This window comes from Saccopteryx bilineata, chromosome 2 (genome assembly GCF_036850765.1).
Source record: "Saccopteryx bilineata isolate mSacBil1 chromosome 2, mSacBil1_pri_phased_curated, whole genome shotgun sequence".
Taxonomy (NCBI): Eukaryota; Metazoa; Chordata; class Mammalia; order Chiroptera; family Emballonuridae; genus Saccopteryx; species Saccopteryx bilineata.
In genome coordinates, this window is record NC_089491.1 from 2,004,837 (window position 1) to 2,030,578 (window position 25,742).

A 25,742-nucleotide genomic window follows, 5' to 3' on the forward strand; every position below is an offset into this window, starting at 1 on the left:
CTCCTTCCCTGGAGCCTGCAGAGCCCTAGGCCTGCCTGCTGCCCACTTCACCCCCGTCTGTTGAGTAAGAATTACAGGGTGACTGTGGGCCCAGCCCCTGGAAGGGGGCTCCCATGCTTGGCCCCAGGGAGGAGGTGCAGGCAGACCAGCACCCCATGGGCTGCCAGGCTGAGCCATCCTGTGGCCCTGCACCCAGGACGGAGTCCAGTCAGCCCTGCTCACGCTTTCCGAGTGACCACAGCTCACCAGGCACTTCCAAGAGTTCATTTATACAAAAAAACAAAACCCAACAAAAACTACCGCGTGCAGTACCGATCCAGTATTTGCTCCCTGGGGCTGGTGGGAGTGTGGACCCGACCCCCAGAGCCCGCCTTCCTTGACTGCCTGCTTCAGGCCAGCAGGAGGGCGGAGGGTCTCAGCTCGGGCCATGTGTCCGGGCCCCAGGCCTGCCTGCTGCTACACCCGATCCTGGGAGGCACGGTGGGCAGGGCCCTGCCCTCGCAGCTCGGGGAGGGGCTGGCTGACAGCAGGGACATCTGTGGCCCGGATCCGAGGCCGGTGACAGGAAGGGGACCCTGCATCTGGGGTCCGAATGAAAGCCACCAAGCCACGGGAGTGGGACCCAGTGATATTTGGCAGCTGAGGGGGGCAGGGCAGGCCCTCTGTCCGCTCTCTAGCCAGGTCCTGCCCCACCGGCCCCTCCAGGTTCTGCCCGACCACAGGCCTTGGCTACTGGGCTGGCTGGGCACCAGGACTCGTCGTGGCCCCGTTCTCCTGGGGCGTCTTGGATATGTGGAGGAAGGTGGTCCTCATGGCTTGGTGGCAGGTGTCCATGAGCTCAGGGATGTCATCGATGGTCAGGCCGCAGGTGGGGATGGCGTCCAGCACCTCCACCTTGATTGTTCCTGTTGGGGGAGGGGAGGTGTCAGAAGCCTCGGGGGGCCAGGGGCCCCCGACCGTGCCTGCCGCCCTGGCTCCCACGCGATAGCCTTGCTTCCCTCCTCTCAGCACCAGCTGAGCCCCTGCCCCCTTCCCCGCCGACCAGCCTTTCCTGCAGAGCCCTCCGGTGCAGCGGGCTGGGTTTCTCCCTGCACACACCCTGGTCTCTCTCGGGTGGTTGGTTTTCAGCTAAAAACAGCTGACACTCACACTCCTAAGTACACACTCGGAGTTTGGATAACTGTGCCCTGCCCTCCGAGCACAAGCCAAGGCCCAGAACACACCTCCTCCCCAGAAGGTGCCCTCGGGGCCTCTCCCAGGCAGCCCCACCCCATTCCCTTGCCACCCTGGGGGTCCTGATGGGTCCCGGTGCAGGTGGTGGGCTTGGCACCTCCCCCGGGGCACTAGATTCCATTCGGGGCACCAGTGACAGCAGAGATGGGCCGTGTGCACGCGGGCTACCTGAAGTGAAGCGCTTTGTCTTGGGGTCGTAGAAGGAGGAGAAGCTCGAGTACACCACCGGGATGATAGGCACCTGTGTGCAGGAGACACGGCACCCTGAGGACGACCGCCACTCCCGAGGGCTAGCTCACGGGGTGTCCTGCCTTCCTCGCTGCCCGCAGCACCCGTGGTGACGGCCAGACAGGCACCCTCTCCTCCCCCCTTAGGGCCCTTCCACATGCTGACCCCCACCCCCCTTGATGAGCCTGGGACACCCTTTATGAGTTGGGCGACTCAGAGTGCCATAAACTCATCCTATACATGTCACTCAAGCATCACTGCCTCCAGGAAGCCTTCCTAGGTTGGCAGATGTTCCACCTGATCCATACCCATGTCCCCCACTGGGTCCTAAGGGGGCAGGGCCCTGTCCAGTATAGCTGGGGGGGGGAGGCTCCTGGAGTCTTCCTACCACCCCCTCCCTTCCCAACTTCTCCCCCCAACCCAGGAAGGCTAGGGCAGCACTAGCCATGGGAGGGGGCAGGGCCTGCTGGCAATCCTGGAAAACAGCAGGGTCAAGTCCAGTGGTGGCTGCAGTGTTGGCAAAGGTGCTTGCGGCTAATCATTAACCCTGGTTAGGAACCCTCGCCCCAGGCCCCAGCAGAGGACGGGGGGGCAGGCTGAGACAGAGGGGGCACACAGTCTAGCAGGCCCTGGAGGAGATGCAAGAAGGGGGGAGAGGGGAGGACAGGAAGTGATGCCCAGGCTCCCGGCTGAGGCTACCGCCGGCCCGCTCGCTGCACCCGGCCCACGGCCCCTCCCCCACGCCACCAGCAAAGGGAAGTGGCATCAGCCCCGGGCACAGGGCAGGGTGCTCTCTCCCTCCTGGCTGGAGGGGCCGTGGGCCCAGAGTGGGGGACAGCCTTCCTTAGTCAGGGCTGCAGCTCGGGGCTCTGCCATCTGCCTGCCAACTTCTGCACCCCCGTGGCATTGGCTGAGGCCTCGGGCAGGAAGGCTTACCTGGCCTTGCTCAGGGCCAGGACTAGGGGGAGGACCTGTCACAGATGGAAGACCAGAGAAAAGCCGCCACACCCAGCCCTGACCCCCCAACCCAACCGGGTGAAAGCCTTCCCCTGACCCCAGCTATGGTTTTCCTGCACTGATCCCCCAGCATAGGGTCAGGGTGGGACAAGGGGCCCTTCACCCACCAGGAGACCCCCCCACCCATGGGTAGAGGCACCCCCAGCCTCTCCTGGCATCAGGCCCAGATCCCAGAACACCCTCTGGGACAAACAGCATCCCTGGAGGTCAAGGGCCAAGAAGGTATACGGCCGAGGTCACAGCTCACTCCACCTAGGCCCGACTCCAGCTCTGGCCTGACCCTGCGCCCACCCCCCCACCTCAGGCCCTGCTTGTCCACGCCCACTGCCCGTCCCCCAACCCTGAACTCCGCCCCAGCCAGGGGTGCTGGGGGCCTGCCAACTCTGCCTACCAGCCCCGGCTCTGTCGGGCGGGGGCCCTCGCTTGGCCAGCTGGTAAGTGGAGGTGCTGGAGGGTGGACACAGGTGAGTGGGCTCGCGTGTTAGTCCAGCCAGTCACTGTGCCTGAGCAGGCGCCACCTCCACACTGGAGAGCGGGTGAAGGCGCCCGACAGACCCTCCTGAGCAGGGCGGGGCCCAGGTCCCGGAGGGGTGGCAAGGCCCTGCCACCTGCACTGGTCGGAGGTGGTCCCGAGCCCCTGCCGCTCCCGCCGGCCCTGGAGGTCACCAGCAGCCCCACCCTCGACCAGCTTCCAGCCGCCCCCACCCGGCCCAGCACCCCAGGCAGGGTGGTGCCCCACCGTGGTACCTGGGCCTGGACCGCCAGGTAGAAGGCACCTTTCTTGAAAGGCAGGAGGTCCCCATTGGCGTTCCGAGTGCCCTCGGGGTAGATCCACACCTTGAGCTGCAGGGGAGGGAGGAGGAGGCTGTGGGTGGGGACTGGAGGGGGGTGGAGCCCCAGGGAGGCCGCGCCCCCTCCCCAGCCCCCCTGAGGTGCCCAGCCACCCAGCCCAGCCACCCAGCCAAGACCGAGAGCACGGCTAACCACGGCCAGACACTGCTCCTGACTGTTCCGCGGGCCATTTGCAGACAGGCACGGATGCTGTGTGTGGTTTTCAGGCCCGAAGGAGACCGCCCCCCCGTGGGGCGGCCTCAACACCTGGCTGTGGCCCACCCAGACAGAGCAAGCGTGGACACGCCCCAGGCACTCACGTTCTCCCTGGCCATGCGCTCGCCCACCTCGGCCATCACCGTCATGGCAGTCTGGGAGCGCTGCCGGTTGATGAAGAAGACGCCCCCAAGGTACATGATCAAGCCCACCGGCCCCATGAAGAGCAGCTCCCTCTTGGCGATCTGCACACAGCGCTCTGGGAGGATCTCCATGAGGCCTGTCGCGGCCGCAGTCCCCAGGGAGAGGGGAGAAAAAGGGGCTCAGAGCCTGCGGCCACCTCCCCGAGGAAGAGGAGGAGGAGGAGGAGGAGGAGGAGGAGGAGGGGGAGGAAGAGGAGGGGGGAGGAGGAGGGGAGGAGGAGGAGGGGAGGAGGAGGAGGGGGAGGGGGAGGAGGAGGAGGAGAAGGAGGAGGAGGAGGAGGAGAGGAAGAGGAGAAGGAGGAGGAGGAGGAGGAGAGGAAGAAGAGAAGGAGGAGGAGGAGGAAGAGGAGGAGGAGAAGGAGGAGGAGGGGGAGGGGGAGGAGGAGGGGGAGGAGGGGGGAGGAGGAGGGGGAGGAGGAGGGGAGGAGGAGAAGGAGGAGGAGGAGGAGGAGGAAGAGGAGGAGGAAGAAGAGGGGAGAAGCTGGCCCTGTGCCCTGACCACCCACAGGCCTGGGGTTTGAGTCACACCTTCCCACCAGCGCTACCTGGGCAACTCACTTGGCCCCGGAGCCTGTTTCCTGCGGGCACAGGCCGGGCCCTGAGCCAGAGCCCCCCCCCCCGGGGGAAGGGCTGTCGGACATGGAGGGCCCATTGCACACGCCCAGCCGTGTCCTTTGGCTGGAGGGAGGCACGGGCTCCCTGGCCTGTGTCAGCCCTTCTCACCTGCCCGGCCACCTGGGCCTGAAGCAGCAGCCCAGGCACCACCACCCACCACCCCGCCCCACCCCCACCCGCGCTGCGAGACCCTGGGCCTGAAGCAGCAGCCCAGGCGCCATCCCCCACCCCCCCGCCCCACCCCCACCCGTGCTCCGAGACCCTGGGCCTACCCATCATGTCCAGGATGCTCTGGTGGTTGGAGATGATGACGCAGGGGTGGCCGTCCATCAGCTTCTGGCGCCCCTTAACATCAAAGCGCAGGCCGTAGACGTACTTGAAGGTCCGGACGAACCAGCTGATGATGCTACAAGGGAGACGGTGCCAGTGAACAGACGGTGCCAGTGAACAGACGGTGCCAGTGAACAGAGGTCCTGTTGCCCGTCGGCATCCTGGGCTCTGGGCCTGGGGCTCCCGGGGGGCCCGGGGGTGGGTGTTGCAGTGCAGGAGACCCCCATTCCTTCCCCCCACAGCCTTCAGGCCCTGTCCCTCGAGGGGGGGGTGCCCAGGGCTGCCCTGCCTGCCCCGCCCACCACAGCCGCAGCTGCAGCCAGACAGAGGGGAGCCGAGCCTCTGGGGGCGGTCGCCCAGCAAAGGGGAGGGCGCCCCGCTTCCCCGGCTGCATTCCAGGGGCCTGCCCAGGGTGCCCGGCCCTCAGACCACACCCCACAGCCTCGCTCAGCCACGTGGGGACCCAGCTGGAAGGGGCTGGAGGCCGAGAGCCCCAGGGAGAGGCTGGGTCTGCTTCTCAGCATGAGGGGACTCCTGGGGCCTGGGGCCAGGCGCACCCAGGTCCGACCCCTCGCTCCTCACGCTCCAGCCTTGCAGAGCAGGGTCAGTGACCCCCTTTCACCGAGGAAGGCACAGGCCGAGGGAGGCCAGAGGACCTGCCCACGGTCACAGGGACAGAGAAAACTGTGGGGCAGGCTGCAGGTGGGCCCGGGACCCCTGCTGTGGAAGCCCATGGCTCTTCCAGGACACCCAGCAGGAGGCTGCCCTGGGGCACCCGGGAACTTGAGGGGCCTTGTCACACACAGCAGCACGTGATGGTCACAACCGGTTATGTCCAGGGGGCACCTGTGTCTTCCCCGCTCTCATTGCCAATAGGGACTGTGTCTGCAGGCAGCCGGCTGGGGGCGGAGAACACAGGGAGGAAAGGTGCCCCCCACCCCCTGCTCTGCAGGGACGCTGTGCTCACATCTGGGACAGGATAGGCGTCCTGTCAGCCCTCGGAGTGACGGAGCTGAGGCGTGAGCTCACTGCCCTGCAGAGGGGGCCCTTTCCCATTCCCTGTGGATGGCGGGGCTGGGACTATGGCACCCACGGACTCAAGGGTTGGTTCCCCTCATATGTCTCCTGAAAGATTCCTGCGACCACGCCCCGGCCGGCCCCCAGGTCAACAGTCCTGCGGGAAGGAGGGACTTCTCCCCTTATACAGGAGGCTGTACGGAGCCACTGTCACAGATCAGGGCCCTCTGACTCAAACAAAGCCTGACTCAGGTTTTAATCACGGTAAAATACACATAACCGTAACACTGACCGTCTCCACCACGTCCGAGTGTGCAGCTCAGAGGCGTTCACACTGTTGTGTGGCCTCGGCCACCACCACCCTCTCCAGGACTTTTCCATCCCCCTCCCCCAAAGTGACTCTGGCCCCATGAAACAAACGCCCACTCCCCAGCCTTCCGCCAGCCTCGGACACCACCCCCTGCTTTCTGTCTCTGTGAACTGGACTTCTCCTCCAGGGACCCCCCCGGCCCCGTGCGTGGGACCACACAGGATGTGTCCTTCTGCGTTGGAAAGGCAGACTTAACCAGCAGCACTTCTCACAGAGACTGACTCTTGTGGGGAGGACAGGCAGTTCTCATCACTCTATTATGTTGCAGGTGGGGAAACTGAGGCTCAGGAAGCCCAGCGGGTAGCCCCGGGCTGCTCCCTCCTCAGAGCCACCAGCCTTCAGCCAGCTCAGGGGCTGGACAGGCTGAGGGCATGGGAATGGGAGAGACCCAGGGGGCCCAGCGAGGAAGAACTGCCCCCAGCTCGTCCACCTCGGGATCCTCACCTGCCAAAGGGCAGCTTCTCAGGTCCCTGCGAGGACTGGAGGGGGCAAGGAGAGGAGGGGACACCCTCAGGCAAGTCACAGAAAGAAAAAAATCATAACTCTCCAAGAGACACAGGGAAAGTCCCATCTTATTAGTAATCAAAGACGTGCCAATCAAAACAAGAACGCCTGCCCTCACCCTGCAGATGGGCAGGATAAGAAGCCGTGACAGGAGGTGCCCTGGGATGCGGCCTGGGGAGGCGCGGAGGTGCTGGGGGGGGAGGGGCAGTGGGCAGCACCCCGCAAAAGCCGTCCCTCTGTCCAGCCCCTTGGATCGCCACCCTTCAGGAATCACCCGGAAGGAAGGAAGGAAGGCCATCTTCGTGGGCGGGCAGACACACTCCAGTGTGATCGGAATTAGGAAAATCTGCAAACACTAGTACCCCAGGGTTGGAGACCACAAGCTGACAGGGTCCTTGCAGTTTAGATTTTGGGGGGACCGAGGTATGGGGGGACTGGCAGTAAGCTGACAGTCTGTCTGCCCAACCCCCCACCTCCTTGCTTGGTTAAGTTGCTAAAGGCTAGTTTAGCTGTGGTGGGGGACTGTCCCCCCCCCTGTTCCATTAAACTGTTAGAGGGCAAGTCACAGCCCTTCCTCTCGCCCTGTGTCTGTTCTGAGCTGGTTGGTCTCAGTTATGAGGGTCGGGGCGGATTCCTGTTTATACCTTAAACGGATCCCTATTTCTGCCTCAAGTGTGTGATTTTGTATGGAAGACGTCCTTATTTGCATATGGCTGTGTAATAATCCAGCCCAGAGGCTTTGCCTGTCCTCTGGCCTGCCATCAGCTGGCAGAGGCCTCCCGATCCCATCCTTTCTTCTCTCTGAGTTTATGTCTTCATTCTGCACCGTGCTCACTCAGGACCTGGACGGTTACGAGCCATGATGGTCTGCCGCAGCCCGGGAGGCAGGGAGAGGTGGGATCAGTTAGGGTCCCTGTCACGCGCCCACCCCCCTCCCCCAGCCGGGAACTTAATGAGGTAGATCTGCACTCATTCATATATTCACAGCAGGGAATGTTCCTGACTTCCCATCCCATCACTTCTCTTGACAACTCCCATCACCTGCTCTCTCTACCCAGGTGAACAGGACACTCTCGGGACACACAGGAAAAACGCACTGAACGGGACATTTATCACTTTCACATTTTCCAGGGCCCAGTTCAGTAGAATTAGGTACATTCACAGCAGGCCCCCCCAACCCCATCATCTCCAGGACTTCCTCTAAGTTTCCTTTTGTATCTAATTTAAAGGGCTGACTGTATACTGTTACTGTTTTTGAGCTAGGAAAGATACTGGGTATCAACCTCTGCCAGCAGGGTTAAGGCAGGGCCCTCTCCCCCGCCTTCCCCAGCTCCTCGGCCCCAGGAGGCCTGGCCAGGCTATGCTGCAAGACCAACGGCTGGGGAGGGACACAGACAGCGAGGCTGCCCCAGGAGCCGCAGGAGACAGCGGGGCGGGGGGTTCCCCACGGCAGCACGCTCTCCACGCACTCACAAATGCTTGCATTCACACAAACGAGAGAACAGCACAGCCAGGGGCGTGGCTGCAGCGTGCTTCGGAAGACAGGTGCATCCCGGGAGTGTGAGAGGCCACGGGTGTCCCTGGGAAGAGCCCGACACCATTCTCCACCGGCCACATACCTGCGGGGGGCCCACTTCCCCTTCTCCCAACATCCCTCCCCCGGTTTTCAAGGTGGCAGGTGGCAGGGAAGTAGGCATTGTCATTTTTATAGTGTTTTCTCAAAAAACAAGGAAGCACACTGAGCTCCCCTGTCGGCAGATATTTCCAGGAGCCCAGTGTGTGCCAAGAGGCACCAGGCAGAGGAAGCTGGGTGGTGGGAGCACCTCCCCAGGCCAGCACCTGCTGGACACCTTACTGCGCACCAAACCCCACGCCCAGGGCTCCAGGTGAACCGCCTGTTGCCTTCAGACGACAACCCCACAAGGTCCACACACTCATTATGCCCACGTTGCAGAGGGTGAAATCGAGGCTCAGCAGAGTTAAGCGACTGGCCCGGAGTCACACAGCAGGGAAGTCAGGAGGGAAGCCAGAACCCACTTCCGAAGAACGCCAGGCAAAGGGCATGATGGGAGTAGGGGTGAAGCCTGGGGGATTGCTAGACTCCAGCGGCTCCTTCTGAGCCCTCCCCCCACCCCGGGGCTCTGCTGACCCTACCCAACCCCGAATGTGGCTCTGTCCCCCTCCCGTAGCCCGGAACCTCAGAGCAGGTGTCCATCCTCGGGCGGCCCCTGCCAGCCCAGGCCCTCTCCTGAGTGCCAGCCCTCCACTGCCCCAAAGCCTGCCCGCGGACACAACATGGTCACCCAGTTCTCTGGTGGCTGATCTACATCCTTCAGCCCCCAACCCCATGACCCTGCATCCCCAGGGGAGGCCACCAGGGTGAAACCAAGGTCACCTGAAGCCCAAGAGCCTAGGGCAGGGGTCCCCAAACGTTTTACACAGCGGTCCCTCAAACCGTTGGAGGGCCAGACTATAAAAAAAACTATGAACAGCCTGACCAGGCGGTGGCGCAGTGGATAGAGCGTCGGACTGGGATGCGGAAGTACCCAGGTTTGAGACTCCGAGGTCGCGCGCGGGCTCATCTGGCTTGAGCAAAGAGCTCGCCAGCTTGGACCCAAGGTCGCTGGCTCCAGCAAGGGGTTACTCGGTCTGCTGAAGGCCCACGGTCAAGGCACATGTGAGAAAGCAATCAATGAACAACTAAGAAGTCGCAACGCGCAACGAGAAACTGATGATTGATGCTTCTCATCTCTCTCTGTTCCTGTCTGTCTGTCCCTGTCTATCTCTGCCTCTGTAAAAAAAAAAAAAAAAAAAAACTATGAACAAATCCCTATGCACACTGCACAAATCTTATTTTAAAGTAAAAAAACAAAATGGGAGCAAATACAATATTTAAAATAAAGAACAAGTAAATTTAAATCAACAAACTGACCAGTATTTCAATGGGAACTATGCTCCTCTCACTGACCACCAATGAAAGAGGTGCCCCTTCCAGAAGTGCGGCGGGGGCGGATAAATGGCCTCAGGGGGCCGCATGTGGCCTGCGGGCCGTAATTTGGGGACCCCTGGCCTAGGGGATGAGTTGGGTGGCCGGCCCAAGGTTCCGGAAGCACCCCTGGTGACTGCCGGGGCAGAGGTGTGTGTGTGTGTGTGTGTGTGTGTGTGTGTGTGTGTGAGACAGTGTGAGTTTTCCATGGCAAGGCAGGTGACCCCTGGGGCAGGCTCTCTGCCAGCACCATGAACGTCATAGATGCGTTTGGGGCCCATGGGAGCCCAGACTGGGCTCCTGGAAGCCAGCCTACTTGGGCCATCGGTACTCGGCCCAAGGACACCTGGTCCCCTCTAGAGTTCGAGGTCAGACGGACCGGTGTTTGGATCCTGGCTCCTTTCTCACCAGCTGTGACCTTGGGCAATGCACTTGACCTCCCTGACCCTCCATTCCTGCCTGTGAAATGGGAAGGGTGAAGAGAAATTGAGCGCTGGGTGGGGGCTGGGATGCCCGTGAAACTGGGGGTGGAGGTGGGGGGGCTGGGGGCCTCCCTGGACAGTGGCTGTGGTGACCATGACACAAACAGAAAAGAATCTGAGGTCAATAAAAACAGATTCTCCCCCCGCCACCCCCCACCCCCCGCTGGCCCCTGCTCCAGGGAGCTGGGAGGCAGTTCAAGGCCAGGCTGGGCCACCCGAGGACCTTTGCCCTCCAACCCCGGACTCGGGCTGGCTGGCCCCAAGAGACCCAGACGGCTGTTTCGGTCAAGGTGGGCCAGACCACACAGAGCAAGGGATGTCTGTGGTGGGACTAAGCTGCCGCAGCCCCTCCAGGAAGGCAGCACAGGGACAGAGAGCCACTGATCTGCTCCGGGGACAGCAGGCCCCAGCAAAGCCACCTGGCAGAGTAGGGGCGTTTTTCCAACAAGTGTCATATGAGCTGGAGCACAAGGAAGGGGCCAAGGCCCGGGGGGAGGGGGAGAGGTAGAGGCTTCCAGCCAGTGCAGACACCCAGAGGTGCTAAGACGGGGTGTGCAGGAGTGGGGCAAATCTAGGGGTTCAGAAATACACGGCCCACAAGCGATAAGCTTCCCGGGGAAACCCACCCAGCCCACACTAAGGAGCAAGTCTCCAGGGCTGGTGGGAGCTCTGGTTTCTGGGCCCAGGGAAGAGTCCGGCCCAGCAGAATAGGGCAGACTTCCCGTTGAGACCAGCAGGATTCCTGGCCAGCCCCTCACTGCGCTGTGTCCCCCCTTTGAGACCAGCAGGGCCCCTGGCCAGCCCCTCACTGCACTGTGTCCCCCCGTTGAGACCAGCAGGGCCCCTGGCCAGCCCCTCACTGCGCTGTGTCCCCCCGTTGAGACCAGCAGGGCCCCTGGCCAGCCCCTCACTGCGCTGTGTCCCCCCTTTGAGACCAGCAGGGCCCCTGGCCAGCCCCTCACTGCGCTGTGTCCCCCCGTTGAGACCAGCAGGGCCCCTGGCCAGCCCCTCACTGCGCTGTGTCCCCCCTTTGAGACCAGCAGGGCCCCTGGCCAGCCCCTCACTGCGCTGTGTCCCCGCCCATGCACTCCTGCCTGTGGCACTACAGTTTCTGGCAGCACTGGCTAAGAGACTGGCCATCCTGGAGTCACAGCTGGACCAGAACCAGCAAGTCCTTCGGCCCACATGGCCCATTCTCCCCCTCCTGGATGTTCTGTGTGGGCACAGCCTACACGGACCCTGTGCCTCACCGCCCTGCCTCCCTTGCAGCTGAGCGCCATGCCGCCCAGGACCCGGCCGCAGGATGGATAGAGAAGCAGTGGTCCAGCCCCCCGGGTGTCCTACGACAACGGTGGCCTGCTCAGCCCTGAGAGGAGCGGGGCCACAGCACAGAGGAACCGGAAGCTCTCTGCGGCCCCAGGCCGTCCAGCTGTGGTCCTACTTTGAGGCATGAAAAAGTGAACCCTGGTGTAAGCCCCTGTTACTAGGGTTTCCTGGTCCTGCAGCAGAACCCAATCTGAACACACACAGCTGCCTTGGACTTCACTTTCCTCTCTGTCAAATGGGCGCGGTAAGGGCACCCGCCTCCCCGCACAAGGTTGGGGGCTTGCTGCACACGGGGCACCACCAACCCGAGGGGGAGGGTCCCTGGTCTGTCCCCAGCTCGGCCAGAACTGTCAGCGTGTCCCTCTTCTGTCCTTGGCACGCTCAGAACTCCGGTCTAAACAGCAGAGGTCTCCTTGGGCGCCCACCCAGAGCCCCACAGGGGAGGCTGTTGCTCAGGGGGAGACAGGAAGTAGGGGAGGGGCGGAGAGGGATGCCCCCACACACACACACTCCCCCGGAGTTCAGGGCTTCCCCACAGCCTGGCCTCCTGCCCCGCCACGCCACCCAGCCCCTCGTGCTGCGAGGGCACGGAGGAAGACGGAGAAGCGCCTGATTCGGAGTCACTCTCGGTGGGACCTCATCCCGGTTCTGTGTGTCCCAGCTCTGGGACTCGGGCTAAGCCACCCCCTCCCACCTCCCAGAGGAGAGGCCTTAGCTTCAAGTGGCTTCTCTGAGCCTCAGACTCCTCGTTGGTCAGAGGGAACGGGCAAGAGTCCATTCCCGAGGTTGAGGCCCCCGAGGCACCCGGGGCGGATCAAGAGAACCCATGGAGGATGGCACGGAGCCAGGCGGGAGAGTTCTCCTAAAGTCAGGGTGGGGCTGGGGGGAGCCGGGCACCAGGGCGCTGGGACAGGGGGCAGCCGTTCCAAACTGGGCAGACGGCCAGACAGGCCGAGGAGGGGCCAGCAATGAGGGGGACAGTAAGCCTGTGGCTCGGCCCCGCCTACAGCTCTGCCTCAGTCCACCTGGGCCCTGTCCCTGGACCAGATGCTGCCCAGCAGGGCAGAGCACCTCCGCATTCCCTGCATGTCTCAGCCGCATAGCCACGTCCCTCTGGAACCTCAGGGGCCCCATCACCCCGCCCAGCCATAGCTGGGGAGCCATCACTAGGACCCACCCTTGAAGGGCCAGGGGGTGCAGGCTGTGGGTTTCTGGGACCCCAAGCTCACCTCCCTCCCCCGGGAGAACAGAGCACCTGCTATATCCTGGAGTGGCCCCTTTGCAGAGCCCGAATCTGGGGGCTCCCCTGGGAAGGGAAGGGGGCAGGAAGCTCTCACCAAGCATCAGCAGGGCCTCCGGGACCCTGAGGAGGATGCCCTGGTTGGCCAGAATCTCGGGTGAAGCTAGGGGCTCAAGTCTGGCCCCAGGCTGAGGAGAACGTGCCCAGGCCAGCAGAGGCCAAGGCCAAGGCCAAGGCCAGGCAGGGTGAGGCCAAAGGGCCAGCTAGCTGGCCCTACCACCATATCAGAGACTCTGGCTTGACCCCAGGGAAGCAGCTCTTGAAGAGCAGGCTACACCTGGAGAGCCAGTGGGGCCTCGGAAAAGGCAAGGAAGCCGCTTGTAAAGAGGCCGCCTGATGACAGAGTGGGGGAGGGGAAGGGTCACCTTCAGGACCTGCTGTCACTCTTGCTGGAAACCAGCTCTGGGCCCAGCTCTCTGCCTGCATCCCAGGGCAGCCGGGCTCAGGGCCCCCTGCCGGCTTCACACCGGCCATGCCAACCCCTGGCCAGGCTCTGGGCAGGCAGCACCCTGAGGCCAGCCCTCCAGGCCCACCAACCCTGAAAGAGGGGGTCTGGGGACCTGTGCTGGGTCGTGTGGGTCAGTCCTGGCAGCACTGGCCCGTCCCAAGCAAGAAGAGGGATGGCAGAAAGCCAGGAACCCTCAACCACTACCTGTAACCACTGGGCTGGGCGACCGGGGGGGGGGGGGGGGGGGGGGTGGCTTGGACCAGCGTCCTCACATTAGGTCACGGCCAAAAGGCTATTGCAAAACCCACAGAGAAATGTTAGCAATAGCTGTGCCCCACAACAGAAATAGGGAGAAAGGGCAACAAGGGGCCCCCTCTCTGGCAGTGCTCCACCCCCACCCCCCAGCCTCTGACTCAGAAAGGCCATCAAGCCTTTCAGGGAGCCCTGTCGGAGTCCTCCCTCCACACCCTCACCCCTTCAGCCCCTCAACACCAAGCTGCTGGGGCTGGGAGGCTTCCAGAGGAAAATTCCAGCCACCTCTCCCTTCCTTCACTGGACTCACGCTGGACCCCAGGGGCCAACCCTCGCCCTCCCCAGGGCGGAGCCCTAAGCAGAGAAAGGAAATGGAAGGAGGAACCGGCCAGGGAGCCCGGGGCCAGGTGCATTCAACACCTGCTCGGTCGGCGGGAGAAGGGGAAAGACGCCCAGGGCCCCAGAGCGCTCAGTCCAGGCGCCCTCCCGGCCTCGGTTTCCCCGCGGGGAAGCAGGATTGAACCCTTCTCGGAGTGGCCAAAGTCCCTTCCTTTGGGGAAAAGGGCCTGTGCCATCCTCCGCCCGGGACCCAGCGCGCCCTCCTGTGGGGCGCAGGGACGCGGCGGCGCCAGAGGCCGAGAGCTGTTTAAATCCGTCAGTGCCTGCTCGCAGGCCGGGGCCTCCCGGATAGGGCGCGGGGACACCGTGACGTCGGTTCCCGGGGACTCCTGCCCCTCTCGCCCGCTGCCCCGGCCGCGCTCACCCCGCGCGCGCCCGCCCAGGAGCCCGGGAGACGCGCGGGCGGGGCAGGAAGGAGGAAAAGGAGAGAAGAAAGTTGGGGAAGCGGAAGCGGGCGGCCGCCGGGCGCTCCCCCCCACCCCCCGCCGCCACCCCGCCCCAACCTGGGGCCGGCCCGGCCCGGCGCTCCCTCCCTCGCCCGGCCTCCTTGCCTCATGTTCTCCACCGTCCGGCCGCCGTGGCGCAGCAGGCAGACAGCGGCGGCCACGATGGAGACGGAGAAGCAGAGCGCGCAGTACAGGGTGATCTTGGCGTAGAACTTGGCGGTGTCGCTCAGCTGCACGAGCAGCAGCAGCAGCAGCAGCGCGGCGGTGAGCCACGGCCAGAGCTCCATGGCTGGGTCCGGGCTCGGCGGCGGCGGCGGCGCCCTCGGAGCCCCGACGGCGCTGGCCTCGGGCTCCCAGACTGAGCTCCCGCCGCCGGCGCAAGGCTGACCTGCGGGCTGGCGGCGGCTAGCCTCTGTCCCCGCCCCGCCCGCGCCCCTTATTGCAAGGACCTAGGGGCGTGGCGGCGCGGGGTGGAGAGAGTGTGCGCGCCAGGGAAACTGCTAGGTGCGGCGCGCCCCACGACTTCCCCCCCTTCCTCCGCCACCCCGGTCACCGCGCTGCGGCGTGGCCCCCACCCCAAGCCCCAGTCCGCCCTGCCCCGTGTCCTCCGCCCGGCCCCGCCCAGCCGGGCCCCGCGACACTCCCCCTTTCCGCCGCCAGGTCACCCAGCCTCTGGCGCCGCGCCCCGGTAGCCGGGTCGCTGGGACTCTGGCGCTGCCCTCAACAGTTTGGGCCTCCTCGCCCGCCCCGTGTCGCCCACCGCCCGGCCCCCTCGCCCTCACCACCAGTGTCCCCGAGCCTAGACCACAGCTCCAGCAGCGGTCCAAGGACGCGGCCACCCATGCCAGTCCTGTCGCTACACGAGTGAGCCTTGGAACCGCACTGGAGTGACCAACGGCCACCTAGACGGGCAGCCTGCCCCTTCGGGTCCTCTCGGGCAATTGCAGGGAAACCCCGCTGGCCTTGGGGCGACCTCAGCCTAGGAGGCTCGGTGGGCGCACGGACTTGGGGGGCGGGGCAGTAGTAGGAGTGGGGCGTGTTTCTGGGCGGGGCTGAGGGTGTCGGCACTGGGTGCCAGGAACAATGTCACCCGGCTGCTCTTGGTGCGGGGCCAGCGGCGACTATCAGGCGACTGTGTTCACATCAGCGCCGGCGATCGGCCAGCCTGGCAGGACAACGGGGCAGTTAGGCTGGCCTGGAGGGGTGGGGGAGGGCCCGCCAGGCTGTCCCAGACCAGCCCCCTGGGGACAGGCAGTCAGGTCTCAGCAGACTTGAGTTAGTAAAACCAGGTTTCCTTTTGGCCCAGGCCCTCTCCACGCGGTGGCTGGGGTCCTGTGTTGGCTGCAGTTAAGAAGTGCCCACTAGTGGGTTGGAGGTAGACCTGGGGCAGGCAAAGCAGGGGAATGGGGACAGAAAGGGACTTTGTTCAGGGCCATGGGCGCGGACGATGCTGTGTGAAGGTGATGTTTCACGGAGTAGTGCATTTGAAACCTGTACCCCAATAAATGCAGTTTGTTAAAGAGCGTCCACCTGTGACCGCAGCTCCGGAGTGGTAGGAACGATGTTACTAGCCTCTTCCTTTTTTCAGATGCTGAGGTGACCTGTTACTGGAATGAGTCACTGCTGACCCTCCCTTGCGTGCACACACACACACACCCACTCACTCTTGAGATGAGTGGGGGAACCTCCGGCCTTCGGAGGTGGGGCTTTCCAGCCAGGCTAGTAGTAGCTGAGGGCTCACAGGTGTTCCCAGCTGTTCAGAGCGTGGAGCGGAGGGGTTGTGCCTTCGGGCGGCACCTGCAGGCACTTGGCCAGAAAGCCTCTCCCAGCGTCCTCTGGGTCAGGCTTTGCCACCCATCTGGCCCATCATTTTGGATCCGTTTAAAGAGATTGCTTGTGCCTGACCTGTGGTGGTGCAGTGGATAGAGCATCGACCTGGAAATGCTGAGGTTGCCGGTTCAAAACCCTGGGCTTGCCTGGCCAAGGCACATATGGGAGTTGATGCTTCCAGCTCCTCCCCACCTTCTCTCTCTGTCTCTCTCTCTCTCCCTCTCTGTCTCTCTCTCTCCTCTCTAAAATGAATAAATAAAATTAAAAAAAAAAAAAAAGAGAGATTGCTTGTCCCTCTTTCCAACTCTTGGGACAGGATACTGCCACCCCCTCAGAGGAGGCCTGAAAGCCTCCCTCCCTCCCCTCTCCCTACCCCTTGTCCCGGGGAGGATTTACAGCCCCTTGGGCAGGCAAGAGCCAGACTAAGGAGATGTCAGTGGTGTGGATGGGCGCCCAACAGGCGGTGGTTCTGCAGGGAGCTGGGCAGGGGCATGAGTGTAGGCCGGATCAGGTCAGGGCGGGCTTTCTCCGAGAAGGGGTGGCAGCGTCTTAGGCTGGGGGTGCAGAGGGTCAGCACAGGGTCAGCGGAATCCAGTCCTCACCAACCCCGGGGCAGAACGGGCTCCCTTAGCTCCCGGCCCGCCGCCCTTCCCAGGGGCCTGCCCATCCCTCACATCCCTTCTTTTGCCGGCCTCACGCGCTTCCTCGCGCCTCTAGGACCTCGTCGCACATCTGTGTGTCTGTGCATTTGCTGCCCCAGGGGGACGTGCCTGCTGTGTTCACTGGTGTATGACCAGCACTGGCGGCGATGAATGCCTGGCCTGTATGTAGTAGGTGCTCAGCGAATGCCCCCCCAGCCAATGCACCCCACCCTACAGATGGGGACCTGGGCTCCCAAAGGTGACAGTCATCCAGACAGGAAGCGATAGGGGAGGAAGCTGACCCTGCCGCGGCGTGCCACGCCCCCTGCCCTGGGCACGCCCCCTGCCCTGCCCTGGGCACGCCCCCTGCCCTGCCCTGGGCACGCCCCCTGCCCTGCCCTGGGCACGCCCCCTGCCCTGGGCACGCCCCCTGCCCTGTCCTGGGCACGCCCCCTGCCCTGGGCACCACGCCCCCTGCCCTGGGCACGCCCCCTGCCCTGGGATCGCTGCCCTGTCCTGCTCCTCGGGGCGTTGATTCTAGACGACAACAACGCTCTCTTGCGTCCTCAGAGAGGCTGTTGTTACCCAATCCCACCTTCCCCGGTTCCATCCTCCCCAAGGGACCTGTCGAAAGAGAACGTCCACTTTTCCTCTGACAAGAAGGGGAAGCGGAGGGCTGGGGCGCTGGGAGAGGCCGTGGAGGGGGCGTCCCCCGGCTCCTGGAGCTGAAAACAGACATTTCAGTATTCTTTACTGTGACCGTCTATTTGGGGCGCTAACAAAAGCTCCCCGTTTCTACAAGGCAGGAAATGAACCCCCGAGCATCTCCTGGGTTGGGGGAGAGGCTGCACCCGGATGTTTTCTCTGATATCCGGGGTTTTCGGCTGAGCAGGGCCTGGCGTGGGTTCTACCCAGCTTCCACTCACGACCGTGTGGGAAGGAAGGAGGGCGGCCATGCCTCAAGGGGTACAGGGCGCATCATCCTGCCTGGCCCTCTCGGGGGCTCCCTGAGTCCCCCACAGCTCCCCAGGGGAGGTGCTGGGTGGGTGGGTTCGTGGCCGAGTCCGCCCTCAGCCCCGGCCTGAACAACAGCTGAGAGAGAGCCCTGCTGGGCAGCAGCTGGGACCCAGCCAGCCCCCGGCCTCAGGTGATACAATCAAGGCTGAACTGGCACCACCGCCCGGGGCCCTCGGGAGCCCGCAGCCAAGGGGAGGGGACGCGGCTGGGCACAGTGGGCACTCTGGCTCTGGCGTGCAGATTGGCCAGGGGCTGACCAGGCCACACGCCTGTCCACCACGCCTCCTTCTGCGGGAGGCCAGCCAGGTCGGTAGGTAGGGCCTTGTGGTATTTGTTGCTCTTGGGAGGGTTGGACGGGAGCCCGGCAATCTGCTTTGGTCTCCAGGGTGACCCAACAGCGCCTGGGCCTCAGTTTCCTCGTGGGCCGGATGAAGGGAGTCCCTGTCCCCAGGCCTGCCCCCGGCGGCCATGCCTGACTTTGCCTCTTGGCATCAGAGACTGTGGGTTCTGCTCCCTTCAGACCTGCTGAGCCCCCTGCTCCCTGGGGGGCCTTCGTAGGGGGGCACACGTCCCGCGGTGAAGACGGAGGGGAGCCAGGCCTGGAGGCTGGCCCACAGCAGGGAGGCAGTGGGGAGCGCCAGCACCCGGGAGAGGGGCCCGTGTGAGCTGCGCTGGGCGGCCCTGAGCTCTCAGGCCGTGCTCCCCGGGGGCCTGTACTCCCGGGCCTCGAGGTGGGTGTGCCCCGAGGAGCAGATGCCACCCTGGCACCTGTAAATAAAGCGGCCTGTGAATCTTTCATGGGCTCGTGCTTAAAAATAGATGAGGTGAGGCCCGTGGGCCTGATTCCCGGGGCTATGCAGGGGGCTGGGCTGGGGCCACCAGCTCCCCAGGGAGGCAGGGAGGAAGGTGAGGGCCAGGGGGCAGGCCACCACTTCAGGGGGTCCTGGCCAGGGCACATGCAGCCAGGAACACGCAGCTGCGCCCAGGGGCCGATGGGACACCACCCTCCGGACCTGCCGTCCGGGCTGCCAGGCCACGAGGCCAGGAAGAGGGGCTGAGAGGCAGCTCAGGGCAGAGGCCACGTGAGGCCCCAGCACCCAGCGCTAGAATGGCCCCACCAGCCGTCCTGCCTCTGACATGGGCTGGATCCCTGGTCTCAAATGGGTCCCCAGAGATGGCCTTGCCCAGCCCTCTGCTGCCCAACAGGAACAGAGGGGCCCAGAAGGGTGGGAAGATGCCCCGAGGTCCCTGGCCAGCATGAGGGAGTGGGGAACAGGATTTGGTGAGGGCCTTAGAGCCCAGAGCCAGGCTCAGGTGGCCCTGGCCAGCCCCTCCCCCCCCCAGCGATCTCGGGCCAGCTCTCCCTCTGGGCCTCAGTTTCCCGATCTGCACCGAGGGGCGATGCGAGGCTCCGGGGGCCCCGTGAGATGACGTGGGAGGGACGGGCTGGGTGCGGGACGCTGGCCTGCCGGCACTGTTTCCCCAGGCAGGCTGCCCTCTGGCCACCTCACCCATGGTCCAGTTGGCGTCCAGACCCAGTCAGCTGCCCCAGTGCTCCCCAGGCCAGCCCATGGGACAGACGGGGCTGCAGGCCGAGCAGGAGGCCCTCTCTCTGCCTTACCCCACGGTTCCCGGGGTTTGGCCACTGGGCCAAGGGGCCTCTGAGGTGCCCTGGCCCCTGCTGTCCTCCTGCTGTCTGTCACCACTGGGGTTTACACAGACAGCAAACAGTAGGGCAGGGGCCAGGGCTGGGAGTGGGGGAGGGAGGGAGGAGGGGGAGGGAGGAGGGGGAGGGAGGAGGGGGAGGGAGGAGAGGGAGGAAGGGAGGAGGGGTGAGAGAGGAGGGGGAGGGAGGGAGGAGGGGGAGGGAGAAAGGGGTGAGAGAGGAGGGGGAGGGAGGAGGGGGAGGGGGAGGGAGGAGGAGGTAGGGGAGGGAGGAGGGGGTGGGGGAGGGAGGGAGGAGGGGTGAGGGAGGAGGGGAGGGAGGGAGGAGGGGTGAGGGAGGAGGGGTGAGAGAGGAGGGGGAGGGAGGGAGGAGGGGGAGGGAGGGAGGAGGGGGTGAGAGAGGAGGGGGAGGGAGGGAGGAGGGGGTGAGAGAGGAGGGGGAGGGAGGGAGGAGGGGGAGGGAGGAGGGGGTGAGAGAGGAGGGGAGGGAGGAGGGGAGGGAGGAGGGGGAGGGAGGGAGGAGGGAGGGAGATGGAGGGAGGAGGGGAGGGAGGGAGAGGGAGGGAGGAGAGCTCTCTGGCCACTGGCCAGACCTTGTCCACCTTCCCACGGGACTTGCTGTCCTCAGAGCCCTGAGTGGCCTGCTCCCCCCCCCAGACTGTGGCTGGGCAGGATGTCCTCTCCTTTCCGTGAGCACTGCCCACGATGCCCACAGCAGCAAAACCCAGTCTGGAGGTGGACTCGCCACTTTAGGGAGCGGTTTTTGCCTCCCTTGGTCAGAGGAGGCAGAAGGCGGGTGGTGGGAGCTCCGCTCTGCAGGGACCCAGGCCTGAACTCTGCCTGCCCTCCGTGGCCACTGAGCCCTCCCCTCTGCGGGCCAACACCATCTGTCCTGCTCAAACGGAAGGCAGGAAGGGACCCTGGGGAGGCCAGCCTGTCTGTGGAAACAAACGGGGGACTTCACACTGAGGGTCTCTATGAACCAGTGTGCCCTTAGCCCAGAGCCACACTCCCAAGGTGACCACACAAAGGCTGCTAGGGGTCTTCCTCTCTTCTCCAAGCCAGGAGGCCACAGACGGAATGTCCAAACCTGGAGAGAATTTTGATAAGAGTTTATTTGGGCCAAACCGGCAACTTATCCTGGGGAGCAAGATTTCAAATGTTCCCGAGACAACAGCCCGCCCACTTCTTTCACGCACTTGCTCTGAGGCAGGGGTCGTAAGGAAGGGACAGGAGAGTTTGCAAGATTACATGTTCTGCCGAGAGTGAACGCCCGCTTCGAGGGGCATTACTTCTGACATCTCAATCGTGCGTCGATCCCGGCCAGGTAGCTCGATGGATATAGAGCGGCATCTCCGTACACCACGGTGGCAGGCTCCATCCCGGGTCAGGGCACATACAAGAGTCACCCGCTGGATGCATAAATAAGTGGAACAACAAAACCATGTTTCTCTGTCTCTGTCTTTCTCTCTCTCTAAAATCAATCAATAAAAATAAAGTCTTTGGCCCTGGCCGGTTCGCTCGGTCAGTTAAGAGCGTCATCCCGAAACGACAAGGTGGTATGTTTGATCTCAGGACACACACGGGACGCAACCAGTGAACACACGACTGAGTGCAACAGCACACGCTTCCCTCCCCTGCCCCTCTCTCCCCCTTTCTCTGTCTCTCTAAAAGTCAATAAAAATTAAGCCTTGGCCAAACAGCTCAGTGGTAGAGGGTCATCCCAGAATGCGGAGGTGGCTGGTTCGATTCCCCGGTCGGGGCACGTAGAGGAGCAGCTCGATGTTTGTGTGTGTGTGTGTGTGTGTGTGTGTGTGTGTGTGTGTGTCTCTATTTCCCTGTCTCTCTCAAGAAAATAAAATAACTTAAAAAAATAAAGAGATAAACATGAAAACAAATGTGTCAAGTGTGTTAACTGATGCACAGGACCAGCAGACAGGGCGGGCTGGCTTCCCTAAAGAAGTTCCAGGCCTGGGGCGTGAGGACCCACCAACCTGTGTGAGCTGAGACTGTGGACCCACCAGGACCTGTGTGAGCTGAGACTCTGTGGGCGCTTCATCCTAGGGGGTGACTTGCCACAGAACCTCCCTTTTCTGTGCATGACCTAAATAATGCCAAGGAAAGTCCCACAGGAACCCAGGGGTCCATGGTGGGGGTGGCCGCCTGGCAGGCAGGAGCAAGAGGAGAGGGCGGCGGGGCCACGCCCAGGACCGGCGGGCACAGGGGTGCAGGCGTTGGCTGTCCAGATCTAGAGAGCGTGCCAACAATACCAATGACACCTGGGGCCCCACTTCTGGAGCGAGCAGACCCAGTTCTCCGGCCTTTGACCTCCACCACGCCCTTCACCAGCCGGAGGTCTGGACGCCTGAGTCCGAAGTCATGCTGGGTGGGTGAGAGGTGAGAGGCCCTGCCCCACCCGCTCCTGCTGTCCGCCTGCACCCCTGCCAACATGCACCTGAGTCAGAGCTCGGGGCAGGTGCGGCTTCCTGGTGACCCATCCGGGCTAATTAGTCACTGACCTAATGAGCTTGGAACTCGGGCATCCGCCCCACCCAGACTCCTGCTTGCCCGCACTGTCCCCAAGCAGGGGCGCCCGATTTAGCCAACACAAATACAAATGCAGGGTGCAGGTGAGATCGGAACGTCTGATGAACGAGGAACACTCTTTGGGCGTAAGTCTGTCCCGCGTCATATTTGGGACAGACTTGCGCGGAAAAATGCTGTTCGGGTTTTGTCTGACATTCACATTCAACAGGGGCTTGTACTTTGGCGCCCCCTCCCCGGACAAGGGCCACAGCCCTGTGCCCGCCCCTGGACTCTGCCTTCTCCCACCACCCGAGCCAGCTTGGCCTCCCTCCGCGAATGGCTGGGCAGCACTGCCCTCTAGTGGACAGACCCCAGGAGGGTGGAAGCTGCCCGGGCCAGGGCGGACGGCTGCAGGGACCTGGTCCAGGTTCCCTGACGCCTCCTCGGCCCCTGGGGCGAAGAGAAGAAGTAACAAACACCCTGGCTGGATAGCTCGATTAGTTAGAGCACCCTCCTGAAGCTCAGAGGTTGCCGGTTTGATCCCAGGTGAGGGCACCTACGGGAACAGATTGATGTTCCTGTCTCTCCCTCTCTCTCCCTTCCTCTCTAAAAATCAATAAAATAAACATAAGGGAAAAAAAGAGGGGAAGCAGCCACCTGATGATTATAAGCGCGTCCCACCTGCTCAGGGCCAGCTGCCCATCAAAGAGCACCCCCCTGGACTGCAAGCAGGTGCCGGGCTCTCGGTACCCACCCTAGCGGCCGGCCGGCCTGGAGAGGCCCGAGGTGCAGGCACCTTCAGCTCTGCTCTGCCTGGACCAGGGGGCAAAGGTGATTCCGGCGTCCAAAGCGGTACGGTACGGGGTGGGGGCTCCAAAGGTTGCCTCTTTCTCCCCCTCGGCCTCCATTTGAAATTCGTTTTCTTCCTCCAAACTCCCCAGCCCAGGGCAGTCGGCCCCGGGGGTGCAGGGTCCGAGCAGACAGTCCTTCCCTGTCCGCTCAGCGCTCACGGAGCCGGGAGCACAGGGAATAGCTCTCCGGCCGGGCCCCCGAGGCCGCCTGCGCTGACCACAGGGGTGTTTCACATCACTGTGAGGGCAGAGGCCTGGCCTGGCTCAGGGAGATGCAGTCTGGCTGGCAAGATAGAGCACAGAGTCCTGGCAGGCACCCAGTGTCCGACCCAGGGAGACCGCAGTGTCACAGAAACGTGTCCCACAGGCCACAGGGGTCCCCAGGGGGTGACTGGCCACAGGCTGCACCCCTCTGGGGAGAACCGGCCTTCAGATAGCGGAGCCTGGCAGCAGCTTCATGGGAGAGGGTTTGTGGTTTCGGGCCTACTTGTGGTCTCGCTCTGCGGCTTGGATGCCGAAGTGTGCCGGCGTGTCCCTCAGCAGGGGGCTGGGTGACATCGCCCGACACTCCCCGTGCGTTTACAACCCACGTGCACCCACGTGTGAGGACAGCTTCCCTTCTGTCGACCGAGACCAGCACATCTGTGCGTCCCTGCCTGGCTCCATTGCCGCCACAATGTGTCCCGAGCGTCTTCCGGAGCGAGGCCACCCACCGTGCCTCCACGTTGGGGTGTAGCCAGCCTCCCCTTCCCGTGGGCAGGCCCAGGCTGTCCGGGCCTGAAAGAACCGTGCTGTCCTGAGGCCCGGAGTAATGTCTCTCCCGGGACGGGACCGGCCCTGGCTGCCTGGTCACCAGGCCTGCCTCCACCACCCTTTCTCATTGCTTGTATCTCAGCGAAACCACACAGGTCTGTCTCGGCGGTGGTGGCAGCGTGGGGACCTGGTGTTCAGAGCACGGGTTTTGTCTTGCTTCCTTTATCCTCCCCAGCTCCGGAGTCCACGGGAAGTTTTCAGTCAAGACTGAGTAACACTGAGGTTGCCGGTTCGAAACCTTGGGCTTGCCTGGTCAAGGTACATATGGGAGTTGATGCTTCCAGCTCCTCCCCCACTTCTCTCTCTCTCTCTCCTCTTTCTTCCTCTCTGTCTCTCTCTCTCCTCTCTAAAAATGAATAAATAAATAAATAAATAATAATAAAAAAAAAGACTGAGCGAGTCCTGACCTGGGGTGGCGCAGTGGATAAAGTGTTGACCTGGAAGTGCTGAGGTCACTGGTTCAAAACCCTGGGCTTGACTGGTCAAGGCATGTATGGGAGTTGATGCTTCCTGCTCCTCCTCCCTTCTCTCTCTCTCTCTCTCTCTCTCTTTCTCTTCCCTCTCTAAAATGAATAAATAAAATCTTTAAAAAATAAAAAAAAGACTGAGTGAACGGATGACCATCCAGCTTCTGATCCTCTTCCCAGGGGCTGAAACGTCCTGGAGCTGGAGGCTCGGTGGAGTTCATTGGACACGGACGGGTCCGGGGAGTCGCAGACCAGCAAGCAGTCCCCCATGCCAGGAGGGGAGGTCCTGCCCCCTGCCCCGGCCACCACCTGGCATCCTCGGGGTTGGTCAGGTCTAGGCAGGGAGGCTTTCGGGGGAATCACACCACAGCAGGAGGTACGGAGGGGACAGAGCCAGTGCGGAAGTCAGCAGGTATTTCCTCACTGTGTCTCCGGAGCCCCAGAGGGTGAGGCTGTCCTCACGCGCCACAGACGGCCAGCCTGGGTCGCAGAGGCCCAGCAGTGCCTCGGCCACATGCCTGCAGGAATGGGCCAGGATCAGACCTGTACGTCCGACTTCAGGGCGCCGCCGCTGACCACGACTAACGCTGCCCCCTCCGCCTGTCGGTGCCCGTAACGGCCGCCAGTCACCAGCCGGAGCCCGGTGCGGGCAGCCGGGCCCCGCTGATATGTATCCAGATCACACAGTCACCTCCCTCTGTCCCTGTCTGTCTCCTGTGTTCTCTCTCCCTGCTCTGTCTCCCTCTCCTCCCCTCTCCCACCGCCCTCCTCCCTTCCCCTCCCTCCGTCTCATCCTCATCCCGGCTCCCTCGCTCCTGCGGGAACTTCCCGAGGGAGGGAGAGGACACAGTCCTGCAGCCAGCCCTTGGGAAGCAGACGGGACCCTGGACTCAGCAGGGTCAGCAGCCTGACCTTCTGGCTGTCCCTGCACCTGGGCCCTGCTGTGAGCGCGTGGGCGTGTGCGTGGGCGCGTGAGCGCATGTGCGTGAGCGCGTGTGCGTGGGCGCGTGAGCGTGGGCGTGTGGGCGTGGGCGCGTGAGCGTGGGCGCGTGAGCGCATGTGCGTGAGCGCGTGTGCGTGGGAGCGTGAGCGTGGGCGCGTGTGCGCGTGAGCGCGGGCGTGTGGGCGTGGGCGCGTGGGTGTGGGCGCGTGAGCACGTGCCCGCGTGTATGCTCTCCCACCCAGCTCTGTGCTGGGGTGAGGAATCCGGCAGCGATCGGACCCAGACACAGAGGCGGATTCAGCCCGCCAGCCCGGCCAAAGCTGCAGGGAGCTCTCAGGGTCCAGCAGAGCGCCCAACACCCCCCCATGGGGGGTCCTGGTCCAATGTTGCAGCCCAGCATTAAGGGGGCCCCAGTGACCCATCAGATCAGAAGGGCCTCTGGGAGAGGGTCGTCTGAGCTGGGACCCACTCAAAGGGGTTGTTGTGGAGGGGACATGGGGTAGGTGGAGGAACCCCGGGCCAGGAGAACAGCATAGGCAAAAGCTCAGAGGCAGAACTGAGCAGATGCATTCTGGGGGCTGAAGAAAGAATGGGGCTGGGGAGGCCGTCAGAGGGACGTGCCTCACGAGGTCATGTCCCCGGCACCGAGGGAAGCAGGCAGGGGGCTAACTCTTCCAGACTGCCGGCCCCAAACTTCTCCCGTGCTGCCGCCGGGGCCTGCCCCGGTCAGTGTCCCCCCCCCCCAAAGCCCCGCCCCCAGGACGGCTGTGTCTCTTCCTCAACTAC

General features: G+C 63.5%; 1 protein-coding gene across 1 annotated transcript; it reads right to left on the minus strand.

Annotated features, from left to right (window-relative positions):
* Positions 1-249: 249 nt before the first annotated feature.
* On the minus strand, positions 250-14,733 carry AGPAT2 (1-acylglycerol-3-phosphate O-acyltransferase 2). Its single transcript, XM_066255776.1, has 6 exons — positions 14,309-14,733; positions 4,616-4,749; positions 3,630-3,805; positions 3,226-3,321; positions 1,402-1,474; positions 250-905 (listed from the first exon to the last, which is right to left on the minus strand). Exons 1-6 carry the CDS (start codon positions 14,488-14,490, stop codon positions 730-732), a joined length of 837 nt encoding a protein of 278 aa, XP_066111873.1. The 5' UTR covers positions 14,491-14,733; the 3' UTR covers positions 250-729.
* Positions 14,734-25,742: the final 11,009 nt, after the last annotated feature.

Excerpts from the sequence above, each read along its gene's own strand:
- AGPAT2 (XM_066255776.1), bottom strand. The coding sequence starts at position 14,490 with ATGGAGCTCTGGCCGTGGCTCACCGCCGCGCTGCTGCTGCTGCTGCTG. Across the intron at positions 4,750-14,308 it reads CGGACGGTGGAGAACATGAG|CATCATCAGCTGGTTCGTCC; the intron begins GCAAGGAGGCCG and ends TCTCCCTTGTAG. Across the intron at positions 3,806-4,615 it reads GAGCATCCTGGACATGATGG|GCCTCATGGAGATCCTCCCA; the intron begins GTAGGCCCAGGG and ends CGGCCGCGACAG.